The sequence below is a fragment of the Lithobates pipiens genome, unplaced genomic scaffold, assembly GCF_037356315.1.
Source record: "Lithobates pipiens isolate NorthernLeopardFrog02 unplaced genomic scaffold, aLitPip1_a1.2 Scaffold_10, whole genome shotgun sequence".
Classification (NCBI taxonomy): domain Eukaryota; kingdom Metazoa; phylum Chordata; class Amphibia; order Anura; family Ranidae; genus Lithobates; species Lithobates pipiens.
The window spans coordinates 45,531,930-45,555,149 of NW_027507686.1; the positions used below are offsets into that span (position 1 = coordinate 45,531,930).

The 23,220-nt window shown below is 47.7% G+C and overlaps 1 protein-coding gene across 1 annotated transcript in view; it reads left to right on the plus strand.

Moving 5' to 3' along the window:
• The first annotated feature begins 4,616 nt into the window (after positions 1 to 4,616).
• Positions 4,617 to 23,220, plus strand: part of VAT1L (vesicle amine transport 1 like) — a 120,388-nt gene continuing 101,784 nt past the window's right edge. The window contains exon 1 of the mRNA XM_077454447.1: positions 4,617 to 4,991. Within this exon, the coding sequence (XP_077310573.1) occupies positions 4,771 to 4,991 (221 nt within the window). The 5' untranslated portion in view covers positions 4,617 to 4,770. The remainder of the gene's footprint in view (positions 4,992 to 23,220) is intronic.

Consider the following 23,220-nt stretch of genomic DNA (forward strand, 5'->3'; position numbering starts at 1 on the left):
GAGAACAGGCGGAGGTGATAAGGATGGTGGAGATGAGGACAGATGGATATGAGGACAGATGATGGTATGATGGAGATCAAAACAGATGGTGATGTTGGGATGATGAGGACAGATGGAGATGATGGGGATGATGGAGATGAGGACAGTTGATGGGAGGATGGAGATGAGGACAGATGGAGATGAGGACCGATGGAGATGAGGACAGATGGAGATGAGGACAGATGAGGATGATGGAGATGAGGACAGATGAGGATGATGGAGATGAGGACAGATGGAGATGTCCCCAGGTGGAGATGAGGACATATGGAGATGAGGACAGATGAGGGTGATGGAGATAATGAGGATGATGGAGATAAGGACTGATGGAGATGAGGACAGATGGAGATGATGGAGATGAGGGCAGATGATGGGATGATGGAGATGAGGACAGATGGAGATATAGATGATGAAGATGATGGAGATGAGGACAGATAGGGGATGATGGAGATGAGGGGATGATGGAGATGAGGGCAGATGAGGGGATGATGGAGATGAGGACAGATGAGGATGATGGAGATGAGGACAGATGGAGGTGATTAGGATGATGGAGATGAGGACAGATGGAGATGATGGAGATGAGGACAGATGAGGACAGAAGGAGATGAGGACAGATGGAGATGTTGGGATGATGGAGATGATGAAGATGATGGAGATGATGAAGATGATGGAGATGAGGACAGATATGGGATGATGGAGATGAGGGGATGATGGAGATGAGGGCAGATGAGGGGATGATGGAGATGAGGACAGATGAGGATGATGGAGATGAGGACAGATGGAGGTGATTAGGATGATGGAGATGAGGACAGATGGAGATGATGGAGATGAGGACAGATGAGGACAGAAGGAGATGAGGACAGATGGAGATGTTGGGATGATGGAGATGAGGGCAGATGATGGAGATGAGGACAGATGGAGATGTTGGGATGATGGAGATGAGGACAGATGAGGATGATGGAGATGAGGGGATAATGGAGATGAGGGCAGATAGGGGGTGATGGAGATGAGGGGATGATGGAGATGAGGGGATGATGGAGATGAGGACAGATGGAGGTGATTAGGATGATGGAGATGAGGACAGATGTAGATGATGGAGATGAGGGCAGATGAGGACAGAAGGAGATGAGGACAGATGGAGATGTTGGGATGATGGAGATGAGGGCAGATGATGGAGATGAGGACAGGTGGAGATGTTGGGATGATGGAGATGAGGACAGATGAGGATGATGGAGATGAGGACAGATGGAGATGAGGACAGATGGAGACGAGGACAGATGGAGATGATGGAGATGAGGAAAGATGGCTATGAGGACAGATGGAGATGATGAGGATGATGGAGATGAGGGCAGATGGAGATGATGAGGATAATGGAGATGAGGACAGATGGAGATTATGGAGATGAGGACAGATGAGAACAGGCAGAGGTGATAAGGATGGTGGAGATGAGGACAGATGGATATGAGGACAGATGATGGTATGATGGAGATGAAAACAAATGGTGATGTTGGGATGATGAGGACAGATGGAGATGATGGGGATGATGGAGATGAGGACAGTTGATGGGAGGATGGAGATGAGGACAGATGGAGATGAGGACAGATGGAGATGATGGAGATGAGGACAGATGGAGATTAGGACAGTTGATGGGATGATGGAGATGAGGACAGATGGAGATGAGGACAGATGGAGATGATGGAGATGAGGACAGATGTAGATGAGAACAGATGGAGATGTTGGGATGATGGAGATGAGGACAGAGGAGGATGATGGCAATGAGGACAGATGGAGATGAGGGGATGATGGAGATGAGGGCAGATGAGGGGATGATGGAGATGAGGACAGATGAGGATGATGGAGATGAGGACAGATGGAGATGAGGACAGATGGAGATGAGGACAGAAGGAGATGAGGACAGATGGAGATGATGAGGATGATGGAGATGATGAGGATGATGCAGATGAGGACAGATGGAGATGATGAGGATGATGGAGATGAGGACAGATGGAGATGATGAGGATGATGGAGATGAGGACAGGTGGAGATGATGATGATGATGGAGATGAGGACAGATGGAGATGAGGGGATGATGGAGATGAGGACAGATGATGGAGATGAGGACAGATGGAGATGTTGGGATGATGGAGATGAGGACAGATGAGGATGATGGAGATGAGGACAGATGGAGATGATGGAGATGAGGACAGATGGAGATGAGGACAGATGGTGATGATGGAGATGAGGAAAGATGGAGATGAGGACAGATGGAGATGATGAGGATGATGGAGATGATGAGGATGATGGAGATGATGAGGATAATGGAGATGAGGACAGATGAAGATAATGGAGATGAGGAAAGATGAGAAGAGGTGGAGGTGATAAGGTTGATGGAGATGAGGACAGATGGACATGAGGACAGATGATGGTATGATGGAGATGAAAACAGATGGTGATTTTGGGATGATGAGGACAGATGGAGATGAGGACAGTTGATGCGAGGATGGAGATGAGGACAGATGGAGATTAGGACAGATGGAGATAAGGAGAGATGGAGATGATGGAGATGAGGACAGATGGAGATTAGGACAGTTGATGGGATGATGGAGATAAGGACAGATGGAGATGAGGACAGATGGAGATGAGGACAGATGGAGATGAGGAGGACAGATGGAGATGTTGGGATGACGGAGATGAGGACAGATGAGGATGATGGAGATGAGGACAGATGGAGATGATGACAGATGAAGATGAGGACAGATGGAGATGTTGGGTAATGGAGGTGAGGACAGATGAGGATGATGGAGATGAGGACAGATGGAGATGTTGGGATGATGGAGATGAGGACAGATGAGGATGATGGAGATGAGGACAGATGGAGATGAGGACAGAAGGAGATGAGGACAGATAGAGATGTTGGGATGATGGAGATGAGGACAGATGGAGATGAGGACAGTTGATGGGAGAATGGAGATGAGGACAGATGGAGATGATGAGGATGATGGAGATGAGGAAAGATGGAGATGAGGACAGATGGAGATGAGGACAGATGGAGATGAGGACAGACGATGGGATGATGGAGTTGAGGACAGATGGAGATGAGGACAGATGGAGATGGTGAGGATGATGGAGATGAGGACAGATGGAGATGATGGAGATGAGGACATATGAGGGGAGGATGGAGATGATGGAGATGAGGACAGATGATGGGAGGATGGAGATCAGGACAGATGGAGATGCTGGAGATGAGGACAGATGATGGGAGGATGGAGATGAGGACAGATGGAGATGATGGAGATGAGGACAGATGGAGATGAGGACAGATGGAGATGAGGACAGATGATGGGATGATGGAGTTGAGGACAGATGGAGATGAGGACAGATGGAGATGATGACAGATGGAGATGGTGAGGATGATGGAGATGAGGACAGATGGAGATGAGGACAGATGATGGAGATGAGGAAAGATGGAGATGAGGACAGATGGAGATGAGGACAGATGGAGATGAGGACAGATGATGAAGATGAGGAAAGATGGAGATGAGGACAGATGGAGATGAGGACAGATGATGGGATGATGGAGTTGAGGACAGATGGAGATGAGGACAGATGGAGATGATGACAGATGATGGGAGGATGGAGATGAGGACAAATGGAGATGATGGACATGAGGACAGATGATGGGAGGATGGAGATGAGGACAGATGGAGATGCTGGAGATGAGGACAGATGATGGGAGGGTGGAGATGAGGACAGATGGAGATGATGGAGATGAGGACAGATGGAAATGAGGACAGGTGGAGATGAGGACAGATGATGGGATGATGGAATTGAGGACAGATGAGGATGATGGAGATGAGGACAGTTGATGGGATGATGGAGATGAGGGCAGATGGAGATGAGGACAGATGGAGATGGTGAGGATGATGAAGATGAGGACAGATGGAGATGGTGAGGATGATGGAGATGAGGACAGATGGAGATGAGGACAGGTGGAGATGGTGAGGATGATGGAGATGAGGACAGATGGAGATGAGGACAGATGATGGAGATGAGGAAAGATGGAGATGAGGACAGATGATGGGATGATGGAGTTGAGGACAGATGGAGATGAGGACAGATGGAGATGATGACAGATGATGGGAGGATGGAGATGAGGACAAATGGAGATGATGGAGATGAGGACAGATGATGGGAGGATGGAGATGAGGACAGATGGAGATGCTGGAGATGAGGACAGATGATGGGAGGGTGGAGATGAGGACAGATGGAGATGATGGAGATGAGGACAGGTGGAGATGAGGACAGATGATGGGATGATGGAATTGAGGACAGATGGGGATGATGGAGATGAGGACAGTTGATGGGATGATGGAGATGAGGGCAGATGGAGATGAGGACAGATGGAGATGGTGAGGATGATGAAGATGAGGACAGATGGAGATGGTGAGGATGATGAAGATGAGGACAGATGAAGATGGTGAGGATGATGGAGATGAGGACAGATGGAGATGAGCCCACTCAGCCTATAGACCTAATATTTACATCCAGCAACCCTTGCAGGCTGCTGCGCTGTGTGTGTGTGGAGTAGGAGCGCAGCAGAGGCTGCTTGGCATTGGCCCAGAGCTGGGCACGGCGCCCGTACACTGCGCATTACGGTAGCAGAGAGTAGCATCGCCCGGAGCCGCAGCAGCAGCCGAGCATCCCAGTGAAGAGCGGGGAGCCGTGCCCGCAGCCATGGCCAAGGAGCGGCCGGAGAAAGCCGAGGAGACCGAGCAGATGATAGAGAAGGAAGCCGCGAAGGAGGCGGCCGAGGAGGCAGCGGTAGGAGCGGCGGATGGCCGGGAGATGAGAGCCGTGCTCCTCTCCGGATTCGGAGGACTCAACAAGCTGCGGGTGGCACGGAAAGTGATGGCGGAGCCGCAGGAGGGAGAGCTGAAGATCCGAGTGAAAGCCTGGTACCTCTACTCTATACTATTCCACCCCCCCAGAGCACGACTACAAGTGCCAGCCATGCCCTGCAGGCAGATGTGCTCAGGCTTGCTGGGATTTGTAGTTCCCCTGTCTATGGCTGTGTTTTCTGGAACTTATCCAGAGGTCAGACACAGGAGGGTTAAAGCCCCCGTACATGTATGACCGCAGGCGATGCAGCGACACATGCGATACACCGGCCGTCACATGAGTGTCAGCAAGTCCTAATCCTCTAGAAAACCTGCGACTTGTTTGGGGTAACTCCACTTCCCCACACCGGGGTATGAGGAAGGCGGGCGCTGGGTGTGTCATAAAAGTCGGAAGAAAAAGTTGGGACCGGGTGGGGGGCAGCGGTTATCAGCTTGCCAGGTATAGGGGGCCAAATGTGGCCCTTGACTTCTTCAGAGGGCCGTATTTAAGATATGTACATCGTTAGCGTCCTTTTTTTGTAGCTTCGGGGGAGGTACGCCGTCATGAGTCAGCGGGCGCTTATTTTGTGCGTTGACGTCCGTGTAAGGCTGCATTCACATCTTCGTGTTCGGGGAACGCACAAAAAACGTGCAACATGCAACCATTAACGGCACCCCAGAGGCAGCCAGCCAACGTATATTTTGTCATACGGCATAACGCGATAAAAAGCTTCCAAAAAAGGCGTAGAAGCTTCTCCAGTGCGTTTCTTGCGTGTAGGAGAGGCCATTCGGAGGAATCGGCTGCCCTATGGTGCGTGGAGTAAAAAAAAAAAAAAGACGTTTGCAAAATGTGACGTGTGAACAGAGCTTTAGGATCCCAAGTGGATGGGGTTAAAAGCTGTTGACCGAGGATTGGTAATATCTGCTGCCGTGTATAGGAGCACCTGGTGGGCGGACAATGGAAAATTGTCCTTGGAAATCAATGGCAGTGCCCGTGTGGACACCGATACTTGTGCAAAAACTCATGTACTTCCCCTCCCATGTACTCTGTTGTACATCCATACCCATGTGCACGTTTATGCAAGTACCAGAGTTTACCTACGCTATTGGTTTCTATGGGCAGCTATACGCAGCACCTTTGGTACTCAGTCGGGGGAAACACACCCAGATTTTACGTTTTACGAAACCAGCCACCATATGCGGGAGGCCATATGCGTTGTGCACGTTCCCATTGACTTCTATGCGGCAATGAATTGCAACGCTGAGATGGGACCAGACCCTATCTATATCATAAGGGGGTAAGACACGTGTTTTGGTGTTCCACAGCACAAACCTCACTGTGTAAAGGGTCGTGGACACTATCATTAACCCCCTGAATAGAGATCTGCAGCAAATTGTTTTTTCAGGGGACGTTTGACATTGTGTTTTAACCCACATTGCCTGTTTTAACTCCTAGAAGCCCACACTACTGCACTGCAAATGTGTGTATTGCACCCGGTTGAGGGGCACTTGTGGCCCCATTTACTTGCATGAGTTGTAAATAGCAGGAGGTGCTGCTCGCCAAACGTGCAGCCTAGGGGGAAGTTGAGGGTAGTAAAAATGTGGCTCAACTGCCTGTTTTTACCACCCCGACCACAAGTGTGAACAAGCCTAAGTGGGACATTAGAGAGCGCAGAGGGAGAGAGAAAAGACAATCAGAGAGTGCCTACATGATACAGATACAGGGGTGGTTGGAGAGTCATGCTGTAGGAGACTGTCAGAAGACATGTTATAAGAGACTGCTGGAGATCACTGACATTACAGCCCCTTTACCAATTGAACTTCCCACTAATGACTGCTAGGGAATAAAGTCCATGCGACATGTACTGAACCAGTACCACATGTGGACATCCGGGGTCTAAGGTAAGGCAAATGTGTTTTGTTGTAGATGTCGCTAGGTCTACCACTCTCTTGGTGCTCATACACTGACCATACGTTATTCCAGCGTTTCTCAACCAGGGCGCCGTTTAGGTTCCCCTGGGGTGGCATGAACATGGCACACAGTTTGCCTTGGATCAGTGTCATGGATTGCCATGGTGCCTGCAGGCTGGCCATCAGCACCATAGCAACCAATAAAGAACACCGTGTCCTACCTGCACCATGCTATGCGTGACACTGATCTAGGGCAGGCGGTATGCAGGGCCACCCCCAGCATTCAGAAGAGGAAAAAAGTGCACCTGAGTCCAGACCCGACCCACCTCCTGTGTTCTGCAATGCTGCTGGAGCAAGGTAGGGCTGTGTTAGGGAAAGGGAATGCTGTGATTAGGGACTCTGTAATGGGGGACTCTGATGTGATGGGGGCTCTGATGTATAGATGGGGGCTCTGATGGGAAAGGTGGATTCTGATGTGATGATAGGATTTTGTGATAGTGGGGCTCTAATGTGATGGCAGGACCTCTGATGTGATGGGGGGAATCTGTTGAGATGGTGGGACTCAGATGTGATGGGGGACCTCTGATTTGAGGGCGGTACCACTGATGACATGGTGGGATTCTGATGTGATGGTATGATGGGAGAACTCTGAACTCTAATGTGAAGGGGATACTTATGATGTGAAGGGGGAACTCTGAGGTGAAGGGGGTTCTATGGTGTGATGGGGGGACTCTGATATTAAGGAACAGACTCTGATGTGAAGGTCGTATCTATGATGTGATGGAGGGACTCTGATATGAAGGAAGGGACTCTGATATGAAGGAAGAGACTCTGAGGTGAAGGGGGGATTTATGATGTGATGGGGGGACTCTGATATGAAGGAAGAGACTCTGATGTGAAGGGTGTATCTATGGTGTGATGGGGGACACAGATATGAAGGAAGGGACTCTGATGTGAAGGGGGTACCTATGATGTGATTGGTGGAACAGTGAGGTGTAGGGGGTTCTATGGTGTGTTGGGGGTACTCTGATATGAAGGAAGGGACTCTGATATGAAGGACTTTTATAGTTAATAGTTAGTCAGGTTGAAAAAAAGACACAAGTCCATCTAGTTCAACCATAAAAAAAAATATATATATATATATATATATATCATACAATCCCATATACACAATCCTATATCCTCAGTTGATCCAGAGCAAGGTGAAAAACCCCAGCAAAGCATGATCCAATTTGCTACAGCAGGAAACATTTCCTCCCTGATCCCCCGAGAGGCAATCAAATTTTCCCCACATCAACTTTACCTAGAAATGTTAGTACCCAGTTATATTATGTACATTTAGATAAGAATCCACCTATGATGTGATGGGGGGGGACTCTGATGTAATGGGGTACCTATGATGTGATGGGGGATTCTATGATGTGATGGGGGATTCTATGATGTGATGGGGGATTCTAATGTGAAGGGGGTCCTATGACGTGATGGGGGATCCTGATGTGAAGGAGGGCCTCTGAGGTGAAGGGGGAACTTTGATGTGATGGGGGATCCTGATGTAAAGGGGGGACTCTGATATCGGGGGGACTCTGATGTGAAGGGTGAAAGGGGGCCCTGAAATGAAGAGGGAACTCTGATGTGATGGGGATCCTGATGTGAAGGGGGAACTGTGATGTCATGGGGGACTCTGATGTGAAGAGAGAACTCTGATGTGATGGGGAGCCCTGATGTGAAGGAGGGCCTCTGATTTGAAGGGGGGTCCTGATGTGATGGGGGGATCCTGATGTGATGGGGGCTCTGATGTGAAGGGGGGATCCTAATGTTAGGGGGATCCTGATGTGATGGGGGGATCCTGATGTGAAGGGGGACTCTGATGTGAAGGGGGATCCTGATGTGATGGGGGATCCTGATATGATGGGGGGACTCTGATGTGAAGAGGGAACTCTGATGTGAAGGGGGAACTCTGATGTGAAGGGAGGGGGGCTCTGATGTGATGGGGGGCTCTGATGTGATGGGGGATCCTGATGTGATGGGGGGATCCTGATGTGAAAGGGGGACTCTGATGTGATGGGGGATCCTGATGTGATGGGGGGGACTCTGATGTGAAGGGGGATCCTGATGTGATGGGGGGATCCTGATGTGAAGGGGGGACTCTGATGTGAAGGGGGATCCTGATGTGATGGGGGGATCCTGATGTGAAGGGGTGACTCTCATGTGAAGGGGGAACTCTGATGTGAAGGGGGGCTCTGATGTGATGGGGGACCCTGAAGTAAAGGAGGGTCTTCGGTGTGATGGGGGGACTCTGATGTGAAGGGAGGGGGGCTCTGATGTGATGGGGGGCTCTGATGTGATGGGGGATCCTGATGTGATGGGGGGATCCTGATGTGAAAGGGGGACTCTGATGTGATGGGGGATCCTGATGTGATGGGGGGGACTCTGATGTGAAGGGGGATCCTGATGTGATGGGGGGATCCTGATGTGAAGGGGGGACTCTGATGTGAAGGGGGATCCTGATGTGATGGGGGGATCCTGATGTGAAGGGGTGACTCTCATGTGAAGGGGGAACTCTGATGTGAAGGGGGGCTCTGATGTGATGGGGGACCCTGAAGTAAAGGAGGGTCTTCGGTGTGATGGGGGGACTCTGATGTGAAGTGGGGTCTCTGATGTGCTGGGTAGACCCTGATATGAAGGGGGGGGGGGGGGCTCTGATGAAGAGGGAGGACTCTGATGTGAAAAGGGACCCTTATGTGAAGGGGGGACTCTGATGTAAAGGGGGTGGCTCTGCACCTCATCCCAGACTTTCCCATTGATAAGTAGCATTTACGCTTTTTACATTTTAGACTGGGATGGCTTGAGATTTTGCAAACTGGTTAGGAAACGCTGCATTGTACAATCTCCTATAGAGCTTCCATTAACTACAGTGCCCTGACAAAGTATTCAGACCCCATGAAATGTTCCACATTTTGTCATGTTACCACCAAAAACGTAAATGTATTTTATTGAGATTGTGTGTGACAGACACAAAGTATCACATAATTGTGAAGTGGAAGGAAAATGATAAGTGTTTTTACAAATAAATATGTGAAATATGTGGGGTGCATTTGTATGGCGCCCCCCTGTGTCAATACTTTGTAGAACCTCCTTTCTCTGCAATTACAGCTGCAAGTCTTTTTGGGGATGTCTCTACCAGTTTTATACATCTAGAGAGGGACATTTTTTCCCATTCTTCTTTGTAAAATAGCTCAAGCTCTGTCAGATTGGATGGAGAACGTCTGTGAACAGCAATTTTCAAGTCTTGCCACAGATTCTCAATTGGATTTAGGTCTGGACTTTCACTGGGCCATTCTAACACATGAATATGCTTTGATCTAAATCATTCCATTGTAGCTCTGGCTGTATGTTTAGGCTCATTACTCTACTGGAATGTGAATCTCCACCGCAGTCTCAAGTCTTTTGCAGACTCTTATGCTGCGTACACACGTCCGGTTTTTCCATCAGAATAAACTCTGACGGTCTTTCCGACGGAGTTCTGCTGAAACGGACTTGCACGATCACACCAAAGTCCGATAGTTTAGAACGCGATGACATATGATGGGACTAGAAAAAGGAAGTTCAATAGCCAGTAGCCAGTAGCTGTCCTTGCGTCGTTTTTGGTCCGATAGGAATTGATTCCGTCAGAAAGATTTAAAACATTTTCTATTTCTAGGTCCGTCAGAATTTTTGAAAAAAAAAAATTAGATGAAGCCCACACACGATCGGAATATCCAATGAAATGATTCCGTCGGACCTTTTCTGCCGGAAAGTCAGATTGCGTGTTCGAAGCATAACAGGTTTTCTTCTATGATTGCCCTGTATTTGGCTCCATCCATCTTCCCATCAACTTTGATCAGCTTCCCTGTCCCTACTGAAGAAAAGCATCCCCACAACATGATGATGCCACCACCATGTTTCACAGTGGGGATAGTGTGTTCAGGGTGATGTGCAGTGTTAGATTTCCACCACACATAGAGTTTTGCTTTCAGGCCAAAAAGTTCAATTTTGGTCTCCTCTGATCAGAGCACCTTCTTCCACATGTTTGCCATGTCCCCCACATGGCTTCTCACAAACTGCCAAAGGGACTTCTTATGGATTTCTTCCAACAATTACTTCTCTTCCATAAAGGTCAGATTTGTGGAGAGCACGACTAATAGTTGTCCTGTGGAGAGATTCTCCCACCTGAGCTGTGGATCTCCAGAGTTACTATGGGCCTCTTGGCTGCTTCTCTGATGAATGGTCTCCTTGCCTGGCCTGTCAGTTTAGTTGGACGGCCATGTCTTGGTAGGTTTGCAGTTGTGCCTTAGGGTCCTTTCACAGGGCTTTCCAATCAGGTCCGCCTGTCAGTTTTTCAGCTGGACCTGATCGGACGCTCCATACACTCCTATGGAGTGGCGGATGTCAGCAGTGATATGCCCCGCGACATCCGCCGCTGTCCCATCCAATCCTGTCCGTGAAATCCATTTGGATGGTGACCCTATTTTCCATCTGTTTGGCAGATCAGGTGGGATCGGATGAAAACAGAAAGGTGGTCCGTTTTCATCCAATCTCCCCATAGAGGAAAGCAGACCTCTGACAGGTCTGTCCCAGCACAGTGAGCGGAGACGGACCTGTCATTTGCCTGCTCAGTGGGATCAACGGATCGATCCCCAGCTGAGCAAAGCGGAGTGAAAGGACCCATACTCTTCGGTTTTGAGTGCTAGATTGAACAGTAAGATGTCCAAAGCTTATATAATAGCTGATATTTTTTTTTTATAACCTAACCCTGCTTTTTCACAACTTTATCCCTGACCTGTCTGGTGTGTTCCTTGGCTTTCATGATGCTGTTTGTTCACTAAGGTTCTCCAACAAACCTCTGAGGGCTTCACAGAACAGCTGTATTCATACTGAGATGAAATTACACACAGGTGGACTTTGTCAAGGCTCCATTCAGATCTAGCCCAGATTCGCGATCCAGAATCTCGGCAAATCGCAGGATGCCTGTGTGATCCCCATCACTTCCGATGGCACCCCAAGATCTCAGAGTGATTTTGCTGCGATTGCCGCCTGACGAATCATGGTAAGATCACGCAAACAGAATCACGGGACACCTGATGCCCAAAAGAAGTCATTGTACTGCCATGATTCTGTTTGTGCAATTTTACCGCAGTTCACCAGGCAACAATCGTGGTAAAATCACGATGCGATCGGGTTGTCATTGGAAGTGACGGGGATTGCACGGGCATCCCTCGATTTGCTGTGATTTGGGATTAGGGACAGAATCACTGTGATTCTGCCCACAATCCAGGGCTCCTAGATGTGAATGGAGCCTTAATTATTAGGTGACTTCTGAAGGCAATTGGTTCCACTCAGTTTTAGTTAGGGGTATCAGAGTAAAAGGGGCTGAATACAAATGTACACCACACTTTTCACATATTTATTTGTAAAAAAATTTAAAACCATTTAGCATTTTCCTTCCACTTCAGAATTATGTGCCACTTTGTGTTGGTCTATCACATAAAATCCCAATAAAATACATTTACGTTTTTGGTTGTAATATGACAAAATGTTGAACATTTCAAGGGGTATGAATACTTTTTCAAGGCACTGTATATATATATGTGATTGTGCGGCAAGCAGTTAAAGGAGATTGTACAATCTAATTGTATGATGTATGGCCAGTTTTAAATAGATAAATACAATCTGATTGCAAGATCTCTACAATCTCCTTTACATTTACCAAAACCATGTAACATAAATGTGCAATTATATTATCTAAACACTCAACAAAGTCCACAACGTGATAACAATTGAAATGAATGAAGTCCATGGGTGGCAGCTGGAATATGTTGTAAATCCTGATAAATGGATAGCCTCCTTAGGACATCAGTGGAAAAACAATCGTGAAAAGTGGATGATAGAAGAAAAACCACCACCAACACATGGAAGGCTTACCAGAGCTAGTGGACTCAACCAGGCACACGCTTACTGAGTCATCCAGGGCTTGAATGAATGAATGAATGAATGAATGAAATACTTGTATAGCGCACAATGCAAACTGAATCGCCTCTAGGCAACTGCACCAATATAACGAACCTCCATGTCTGCAACTAATGGCACCAAGGGATGATGGTCACACTGTCATTCAAATGGCTTCCGACAAAGAAGGGGGGGGGGGTAGACCAATTCTTTCCCGTGTGCTCACAAGATGTGGCCAGAAATTAAACAAAAGTTCCACATAGTGTAAATCCACATAACAATGGATATTTCTTTTAAAAAAAAGGAACACTCACATTATGAGTAGAAGCGCTTGTAAAACAGACTATACGTTCACGCAGTGACATCAGCAAGGCTCGTTCCGACGCGTTTCGTCTAAGGAGACATCACCTGGGGTGTCGACATGCCGTGGTCATTGCATTTAAATAGATTTTGTACCCCAATAGCAGAATACAAACCTGTGTTCAATTAACATTTGAAATGTAATCATTTCCTGGGTTTCAAAAATGGCGTCCACACGTGTGACTCAAACCTTGCTATGGAAATCGGGTCGGCGCATGCGCAGAGACGGTCTTCTGACGACCGTCCTATAGAAATCAAGCGTGCATATCAAGCCTCACTTTCAGATGGCCAGTCTCCACCGGACATGACGCTGGCAGTGCTTAATGGACAGCTGATGCTCATTTACGAGCGTCCGGTCATCCACTAGCACGTCATCACGCCCGGAGATCTAGATGTCTGTGGGACAAACCTCGCTATGGAAAGGCGGGGATGGCCCGCATCTGCCATATTATTGGCTAGACGCTGCCGATATTTACTGCGGTAGTGACTTTTTAAACAAGAAAAATGCCATTTAGAATAAAGAATAAATCTAAAAATAAAAAGTGGAAAATAAAAATATAAAAGATATAGGGCAACAATGACACAGATGTCAACTAAAAATAACAATTGCACCTGCACAGAGTTGATGCTGAAACTGGGGCACTATCATAAACACATATCAATATATAAATAGCAAATACATGGAATATGTGGTTAATATACAAAATGACATAATGGATGTACCGTGACATTGTTAATACAAGTACAACATTAAAGCGGAGGTCCACCCTAAAGTGGACCTCCGCTCATCGGAACCCTCCCCCCCTCCGGAGCCACAAATGGCACCTTTCAGGGGGGAGGGGGGTGCAGATACCTGTACAGTACAGGTATCTGCACCCACTTCCGGGATAGCTCTCTGCGGAAAGGGGCTTATATTACGCCCCTTTCCGCAAGTGCCCGCTCCTTCCCGCAAGTGCCCCGCTGCCTGCTGGGAAAACACACAGATCCCAGAGGCAGCGGGGACCGTCCTTATTGCGCAGCGCGGCTCGCGCATGCGCAGTAGGGAACCGGGAAATGAAGCCGAAAGGCTCCATTTTCTGATTCCCATACCCAAGATGGCAGCAGCAGCACCCGAGATACGATCTACAGATCGGCTTCGGGTGCCGACATCGTGGGCGCGCTGGACAGGTAAGTGTCACTATTTTAAAAGTCAGCAGCTGCAGTATTTGTAGCTGCTGGCTTTTAAAAAAAAAAAAAAAATGCGGAGTCCCGGTGGACTCCCGCTTTAAATAAACCTTTTGAGTATAGAAAATAAAAAGATATATTACTTTTAATATAATACCAATCAAGACCCCAGATTCCTAAATAACGTTAAATGTTCTGCATTAAGCCCTATTGATAAAGGCATTAATGTCCCACTCCCCATTTATTCCAAATGGGGAGTGAGTCTGCAACTCATAGATCCAGAAGGTTTCAAGACGTGCCAAGCCCCTGGTCATAGCACCTTCCCTCCACTTGGGGAATGTATTTATATATGACCAGGAACTCTATACCTCTAGGATCTCTATTATGAAATTGTCAATAATGTTTGGGTACAGTATATTTAGTATTACCCTTTTTATATTTTGGTGCCATTCGTTGCAGACATGGAGGTTCGTTATATTGGTGCGGTTGCACCACAAGCCCTGGATGACTCAGTAAGCGTGTACCTGGTTGAGTCCACTAGCTCTGGTAAGCCTTCCATGTGTTGGTGGTGGTTTTGCTTCTATCATCCACTTTTCACAATTGTTTTTCCATTGATGTCCTAAGGAGGCTATTCATTTATCAGGATTTACAACATATTCCAGCTGCCACCTATGGACTTAATTTACTTGTTATCACGTTGTGGACTTTTTCAAGTGTTTATATACATATATTTGCACGTTTATTAAGAGTGTATATGGTTTATGTTTACACATTTAACATTTATTTACTCTTATGCCCTGCAAACACTATCGGACTTTCTGACAACAAAACTGTGGATTTTTGTTCGATGGTTGTTGGCTCCAACTTGTCTTGCATACACATGGCCACACAAATGTTGGCCAACAATTATGAACGTAGTGACGTACAAGACGTACGGCAAGCCGATAAAAAGGAAGTTCAATAGTTATGTTCCACCCTTTGGGCTCCTTTTGCTAATGTTGTGTTTGGTGAGCATTGATTCCGAGCATGCGTGGACTTTTGTCCGATGGAATTGTGTACACACAATGGGAAAGTTCAACAACAAAATTTGTTGGCGGAAAATTTGAGAACCTGTTAACCAACATTGTTGGCAGAAAGTCTGACAACAAATGTTTGATGGAGCATACACACGGTTGGACTTTCAGCCAACAAGCTCACATCCAACATTTGTTGTCGGAAAATCAGATTGTGTGTATGGGTCATCAGACTTTATTTATTTGCTACCACACGGTCTTATTTCATATGACTGTTTTCACTTAGCGCTGCACTGGTACCTATTGTCTCTAATTGCAATTGTCTTTTGCTGTTCTGGCTGCTGATTCAATTTTTTCAGCTGGCAGCGCAGTATTTTTCACCTTTTCAGTGTTTATGTAACATAGATGGATCGAAATTCGGCTGGTTCAGCAAGGACTGGCCAAATTTCAGTCCATCTATGGCTGTTCCTATTGGAGAGGAGCTTCTCTTAAACAGGGCTGTTGGTAAATTAGTGTTCGATAAGCGCTGCAGCCAATCGGCTACAGTGCTGATCAGTATATTCTGACAGTGGAGGAGTCCCAGCTGTCATAATACAATAGCGCAGTGGGTAGGATTCCTCCATATAGAGGGGGGGGGGGGTCTGCTCAGTTTGTTTTCGATCAGTCTGCTGGCTGTTATCTATGGGCAGCTTTACACAACATAATTGATGGTAGGTTCAAAGGAGATTGTACAATCCAATGGATATGTGTATGGTCAGCCTTAAACAAATGCATGTTTGCCTAATTCTTTAGAGTGCATAAGGTTCGCTCACACCCTCTGATCGTGGTACCGCATTTACCCGAAACTCACAGCAATACGCGGTACATGTCTTGGTGCGATGCAATGCCATTTATTTTAAAGAAGAAGTAAACCCTGATGAGTTTACTTCCTCTTTGTTTCCCTGCAAAGGTAAAGCATAATGGACTACTATGCATCGCATAGTAGCCCATTATGTGACACTTACCTGACGCAGGAGCCAGCGATGTCACCGCTGTCCCCACTTCCACGGAGCGTCCATCTTCTTTCCGGGTATCGTGGCTCCGCCCTGTGATTGGCCGGAACTGCGATGATGTCACTCCCGTGCATGCACACGGGGGCCGCCACTAACGGCATATCGCCGTTAGCAGAGGCATGCTCAGTGCGCCTGCACGCCACTGTCTACGGCGCATGCGCCGTAGAAAGCGGTGCCTGTCTTTTTGCAAATATCTCTTAAACTGTGTAGGTTTAGGAGATATTTCTTGGACCTACAGGTAAGCCTTAATCTAGGCTTACCTATAGGTAAAAGTGGTCTGTAAGGGTTTACAACCACTTTAATAGCATCCCAAAGCACCTCACTGACAGATGTGCATTGCTTTGCAAAGCACATCAACACACCAACATGTGCTGCAAAAGAGCAGCGCAAGCGGTATTTCTCAGCAGCACACCGCAACACACGATGGTGCATTGTAGTGCTACACTACAGCGCCCATCCATCAGAAGGTGCATTGGGGTGCCATTTAGAATAAATTACACAGCATTGTACCATCGCATTTAATGTGCTAAAGTGTGCGGCATTGAGCATTACCGCAGTAAGATGGTGTGAACGAGCTCTTATGCCTGGTTCACGCCTATGATTTTTTAGTGCATTTTGCAGAAATATACTATAGTCCATTAAGCATGGTTTCCTATGAGACATCTTCATATCTATGCGTTTTTCACCTGCTGTGTCTATGGAAAGGGTCAGGGCCAGTTCACACTGACTGTATGTACATTTCCATCCTTTAGTTGCATTTTACTTTGCTTTCAAAATATTTATTAGAAGTTTTACAAATAAAAAAGAACCAAGATCAGTACAAAAGTACAACAGCGAAACGAATAGGCAAAATAACAATAAATAGGCAAAATAAATGGGATGCAAAGAATAATAATACCCACGGTACAAGACCCCAAATAATGAATTCAGCAACAATTCATGCAGGGATCGATGTCCTTCCTCCCGATACAATGATAAGATAGGTACAGGGCATCTGGAAAGTATTCACAGCACTTCGCTTTTCCACATTTTGTTATGTTACTGCCTTATTCCAAAATGGATTCAATTCATTATTTTCCTCAAAATTCTACAAACAATATCCCATAATGACAATGTGAAAGTAGTTTGAAATCTGCAAATGTATTAGCCCTTGTATACCCGGTCGGAGATTCCGATGGAATGTGTCAGATCGGACCATTTTGTCGGCTATTACGACTGTGTGGTCTGCATCGGACTGTTTCCGTCGGAAGTATCCGAACCAAGTTTTCCAACTTGTTGGTAAAATTTTCCGACAAAATGCTCCAATCGGGTTTCGGACAAAATCCGTCAGACAAAATCCGACGGATTTGGTTGTTGGAATGTCCGACCGTGTGTACAAGGGCTTAAAAATAAAAAACAGAAAAAAATCACATGTACATAAGTATTCACATTAGTGATGCACCGAAATTTCGGCCGCAGAAACATATCGGCCGAAAATGCCCTTTTCGGCAATTTGCCGAAAGAGAAAAACGGCCGATAATGGAGCCGAAAATGGGGGCGTGGCCTGGGGGTGACGCCCATCATGGGGGGTGCATAGCGCAGGAGAGCTGCCTCCGCCGCCTGTTTGATCACAGCGCCGGGAACATCACAGCTTTAATTTCAATAGCTGTATGTTCCCGGCCGCGCGCCGTCACACACAGCCCCTCCCCCTTGTCCGGACACTTAGATAGACAGATCATCCGCAGGATTGGACGGATGATCAAAGTGCCCGGACAAGGGGGAGGGGCTGTGTGTGACGGCGCGCGGCCGGGAACACACAGCTATTGAAATGAAAGCTGTGATGTTCCCGGTGCTGTGATCAAACAGGCGACGGAGGCGGCTCTCTTCCCTGCACAGGCTGGCTGCAAAGGGGGACACACTTGGCTGCAAAGGGGGACACACTTGGCTGCAAAATGGGGACACACTTGGCTGCAAAATGGGGACACACTTGGCTGCAAAATGGGGACACACTTGGCTGCAAAATGGGGACACACTTGGCTGCAAAGGGGGACACACTTGGCTGCAAAGGGGGACACACTTGGCTGCAAAGGGGGACACACTGGCTGCAAAGTGGGGACACACTGGCTGCAAAGTGGGGACACACTGGCTGCAAAATGGGGACACACTGGCTGCAAAATGGGGCACACTGGCTGCAAAATGGGGCACACTGGCTGCAAAATGGCACACTGGCTGCAATGGGGCACAGGCACACTGGCTGCAATGGGGCACAGGCACACTGGCTGCAATGGGGGATGCCTCCTGTACCACGTTCTCTGACCACCTTCTGTACCACGTCCCCAGTCTCTGACCATCTCCTGTACCGTGTCCCCAGTCTCTGACCATCTCCTGTACCGTGTCCCCAGTCTCTGACCATCTCCTGTACCATGCATGCAGTCTCTGACCACCTCCTGTACCATGTCCCCAGTCTCTGACCACCTCCTGTACCATGTCCCCAGTCTCTGACCACCTCCTGTACCATGTCCCCAGTCTCTGACCACCTCCTGTACCATGTCCCCAGTCTCTGACCACCTCCTGTATAAAAATATTTTTTAAAAACAGTCATTTTCGGTATCGGAGCTGTTTCGGTATCGGTTTCGGTTTTCGGCCTAGTGTATTTTTCATTTTCGGTATCGGTTTCGGCACCAAAAAACCCATTCGGTGCAACCCTAATTCACATCCTTTGCTCACTACTTTGTTGAAGCACCTTTGGCACCAATTACAGCCTCAAGTCTTTTTGAGTATGATTCTACAAGCTTGGCACACCTATTTTTTTGGGCAGTTTTTCCCATTCTTCTTTGCAGGACCTCTGAAGCTCCATCAGGTTGGATCCATCTTTTCATGTGACAACACTGAAGAAATGACACTTTGCTACAATGTAAAGTAGTGAGTGTACAGCTTGTATAACGGTGTAAATTTGCTGTTGCCTCAAAATAACTCAACACACAGCCATTAATGTCTAAATTGCTGGCAACAAAAGTGAATACACCCTTAAGTGGGAATCTCCAAATTGGGCCCAAAGTGTCCATATTTTGTGTGGCCACCATTATTTTCCAGCACTGCCGTAACCCTCTTGGGCATGGAGTTCACCAGAGCTTCACAGGTTGCCACTGGAGTCCTCTTCCACTCCTCCAGGATAACATCACGGAGCTGGTGGATGTTAGAGATGCGCTCCTCTGCCCTCCATTTGAGGATGCCCCACAGATGCTCAATAGGGTTTAGGTCTGGAGACATGCTTGGCCAGTCAATCACCTTTACCCTCAGCTTCTTTAGCAAGGCAGTGGTAGACTTGGAGGTGTGTTTGGGGTCATTATCATGTTGGAATACTGCCCTGCGGCCCAGACTCCAAAGGGAGGGGATCGTGCTCTGCTTCAGTATGTCACAGTACATGTTGGCATTCATGGTTCCCTCAATGAACTGTAGCTCCCCAGTGTCGGCAGCACTCATGCAGCCCCAGACCATGACACTCCTACCACTATGCTTGACTGTAGGCAAGACACACTTGTCTTTGTACTCCTCACCTGGTTGCTGCCACACGCGCTTGACACCATCTGAACCAAATAAGTTTATCTTGGTCTCATCAGACCACAGAACATGGTTCCAGTAATCCATGTCCTTAGTCTGCTTCTCTTCAGAAAACTGTTTGCGGGCTTTCTTGTGCATCATCTTTAGAAGAGGCTTTCTTCTAAGATTACAGCCATGCAGACCAATTTGATACAGTGTGCAGCGTATGGTCTGAGCACTGATAGGCTGATGACCCCCCCCCCCCTCCCCTTCAACCTTTGCAACAATGCTGGCAGCACTCATACGTCTTTTTCCCAAAGACAACCTCTGGCTATGACGCTGAGCACGTGCACTCAACTTCTTTGGTCGACCAATGGCAAGGCCTGTTCTGAGTGGTCTTGGCCACCATGCTGCAGCTCAGTTTCAGGGTCTTGGCCATCTTCTTATAGCCTAGGCCATCTTTATGTAGAGCAACAATTCTTTTTTTCAGATCCTCAGAGAGTTCTTTGCCATGAGGTGCCATGTTGAATTTCCAGTGACCAGTATGAGAGAGTGAGAGCGATAACACCAAATTTAACACACCTGCTCCCTATTCACACCTGAGACCTTGTAACACTAAAGCCCCGTACACACGAGCGGACTTATGTCCGACAGACTTCCAAAGGAGTTCCGTCGGAGTTCTGCTGGAATTCCGACGGAGTTCTGACAGACTTTTCGGCCGAACGGACTTGGCCACACACAATCACACTAAACTCCGACGGATTTGAACGTGATGACGTACGACCCGACTCGAATAAGGAAGTTCATAGCCAGTAGCCAATAGCTGCCCTAGCGTCGGTTTTAGTCCGTCGGAGTAGCATACACACGAGCGGAGTTTTCGAAGGGGACCGGGTCCGGCGGAGTTCCTTCGGGAAAATTTGAAGCATGTTCCATATTCTAAAGTCCTTCGGACTTTGGCGAGTCAAAAGTCCGTTGCAGCCCACACACGATCGGATAGTCTGACGGACTCAGTCCTTCGGACTTTGGATGTTGAAAAGTCCGCTCGTGTGCATAACGGGTCAAATGCCCCTTGGGGAGGGAAAGTGGCTAATTGGGCCCAATTCAGATATTTTCACTTAGGGGTGTATTCACTTTTGTTGCCAGAGATTTAGACATTTATGGCTGTGTGTTGCGTTATTTTGAGGGGACAGCAAATTTACACTGTTATACAAGCTGTACACTCACTACTTTACATTGTAGCAAAGTGTAATGTCTTTAATGTTGTCACATGAAAATATATAAAATATTTACAAAAATGTGAGGGGTTTACTCACTTTTGTGAGATACTATGTTGAGTTGTCCTGTAAGCCACTACTTTGTCATTTTGGCTGTGTGCTTAGGGTTGTTGTCCTGTTGGAAGATGAACCTCTGCCCCAGTCTGAGCTCCAAAGCGCTCTGGAGCAGGTTTTCATCAAGGATGTCTCTGTACAATGCTGCATTCATCTTTTCTTCGATCCTGACTAGTCTCCCAAGTCCTACCACTGAAAAACATCCCCACAGCATGAAGCTGACACCACCATGCTTCACTGTAGGGATGGTATTGGCCAGATGATGAACGGTGCCGGGTTTCCTTCAGACATGACGCTTTCCATTCAGGCCAAAGAGTACAATTTTTGTTTCATCAGACCAGAGAATTTTGTTTCTCATGGTCTCCAGGCGGGCTGTCATGTTTCTTTTACTGAGGAGTGGCTTCTGTCTGGCCTCTCTACCATACAGGCCCGATTGGTGGAGTGCTGCAGAGATGGTTGTTCTTCTGGAAGATTCTCCCCTCTCTGTAGAGAAACTCTGGAGCTCTGTCAGAGTGACCATCAGGTTCTTGGTCACCTCCCTGACTAAGGTCCTTCTCCCCCGATCGCTCAGTTTGGCCTGGTGGCCTGCTCAAGGAAGAGTCCTGGTGGTTCCAAGCGTCTTCCGTTTACGGATGATGGAGGCCACTGTGCTCATTGGCACCTGCTGCAGAAATTTTTCTGTACCCTTCCCCAGATCTGTACCTCGATACAATCCAGTCTCGGAGGTCTACAGACAATTCCTTGGACTTCATGGTTTGGTTTGTGCTCTGACATGCACTGTTAACTGTGGGACCTTATATAGATAGGCGTGTGCCTTTCCAAATCATGTCCAATCAATGGAATTTACCACAGGTGGACTCCAATCAAGTTGTAGAAACATCTCAAGGACGATCAGTGGAAACAGGATGCCCCTGAGATCAATTTTATATGTCATGGCACAGGATGTGAATACTTATTATGTACATGGGATTTTTTCGTTTTTTTATTTTTTGTAAATTTGCAATGGTTACAAACAAACTTCTTCATGTTGCCCATTATGGGGAATTGTTTGTAGAATTTTGAGGAAAATAATGAATTTAATCAATTTTGGAATAAGGCTTAACATAACAAAATGTTGAAAAAGTGAAGCGCTGTGAATACTTTCCGGATGCCTCGTCTATACACATTGGAGACCACCCATCTGTCAATAGACCGAGCATGTGAAACTCAATACTATCATACACTGGGGTAGTCAAACACACAATAGAAGAAAAGTAAAAGAGAAGAAAAAGAACAAGAGAAGAGTCAATGGAAGCATAAAGCCGCGTACACACGTAGCCGTCTGTCCGACGTACTTAGTCTGGCGAACGTCCGCCAGACTGTCCGTCGGAATTTCCGAATGGGCTACTTTCCCACACACGGCTCTTTTTCAGCGGACTAATACGGCGTACTAAGTCCGCCGTACTATCCGCCGTACTTTCGAAATGAACGGACTCGCCCACACACGCGGAGGAAAGTCCGCTCATTGCGAGCGCGTCTCCAGGTAGGCGGGGCCCGCGAAGGAGACGTCGCTGGCCCCGCCACCTGGTATGGACTTAAAGGGGAACCCCCAACGCCGAAAAAAAACGGCATGGGGGTCCCCCCCAAGTCCACAACAGATGCGCGGCCTGGTACGGCTCAGGAGGGGGGGCGCTCGCTCGCTCCCCTTTCCTGGCCGGCCGGGTAGCGTGCTCGGACAAGGGTCTGTTGTGGACCTTGGGGGACCCCCACGCTGATTTTTTTCGGCGTTGGGGTTCCCCTTTAAGTCCATACCAGGCGGCAGGGCCAGCGACGTCTCCTTCGGGGGCCCCGCCTACCTGGAGACCCGCTCGAAATGAGCAGAATTTTCTCCGGGCGGGAAAAGTCCGCTCATTTCAAAAGTACGGCGGACTGGCACACACACGGCCGAAATGCGAGTACGTCGGGCAGATTGGTGTGCAACACGGCATTCTAATTG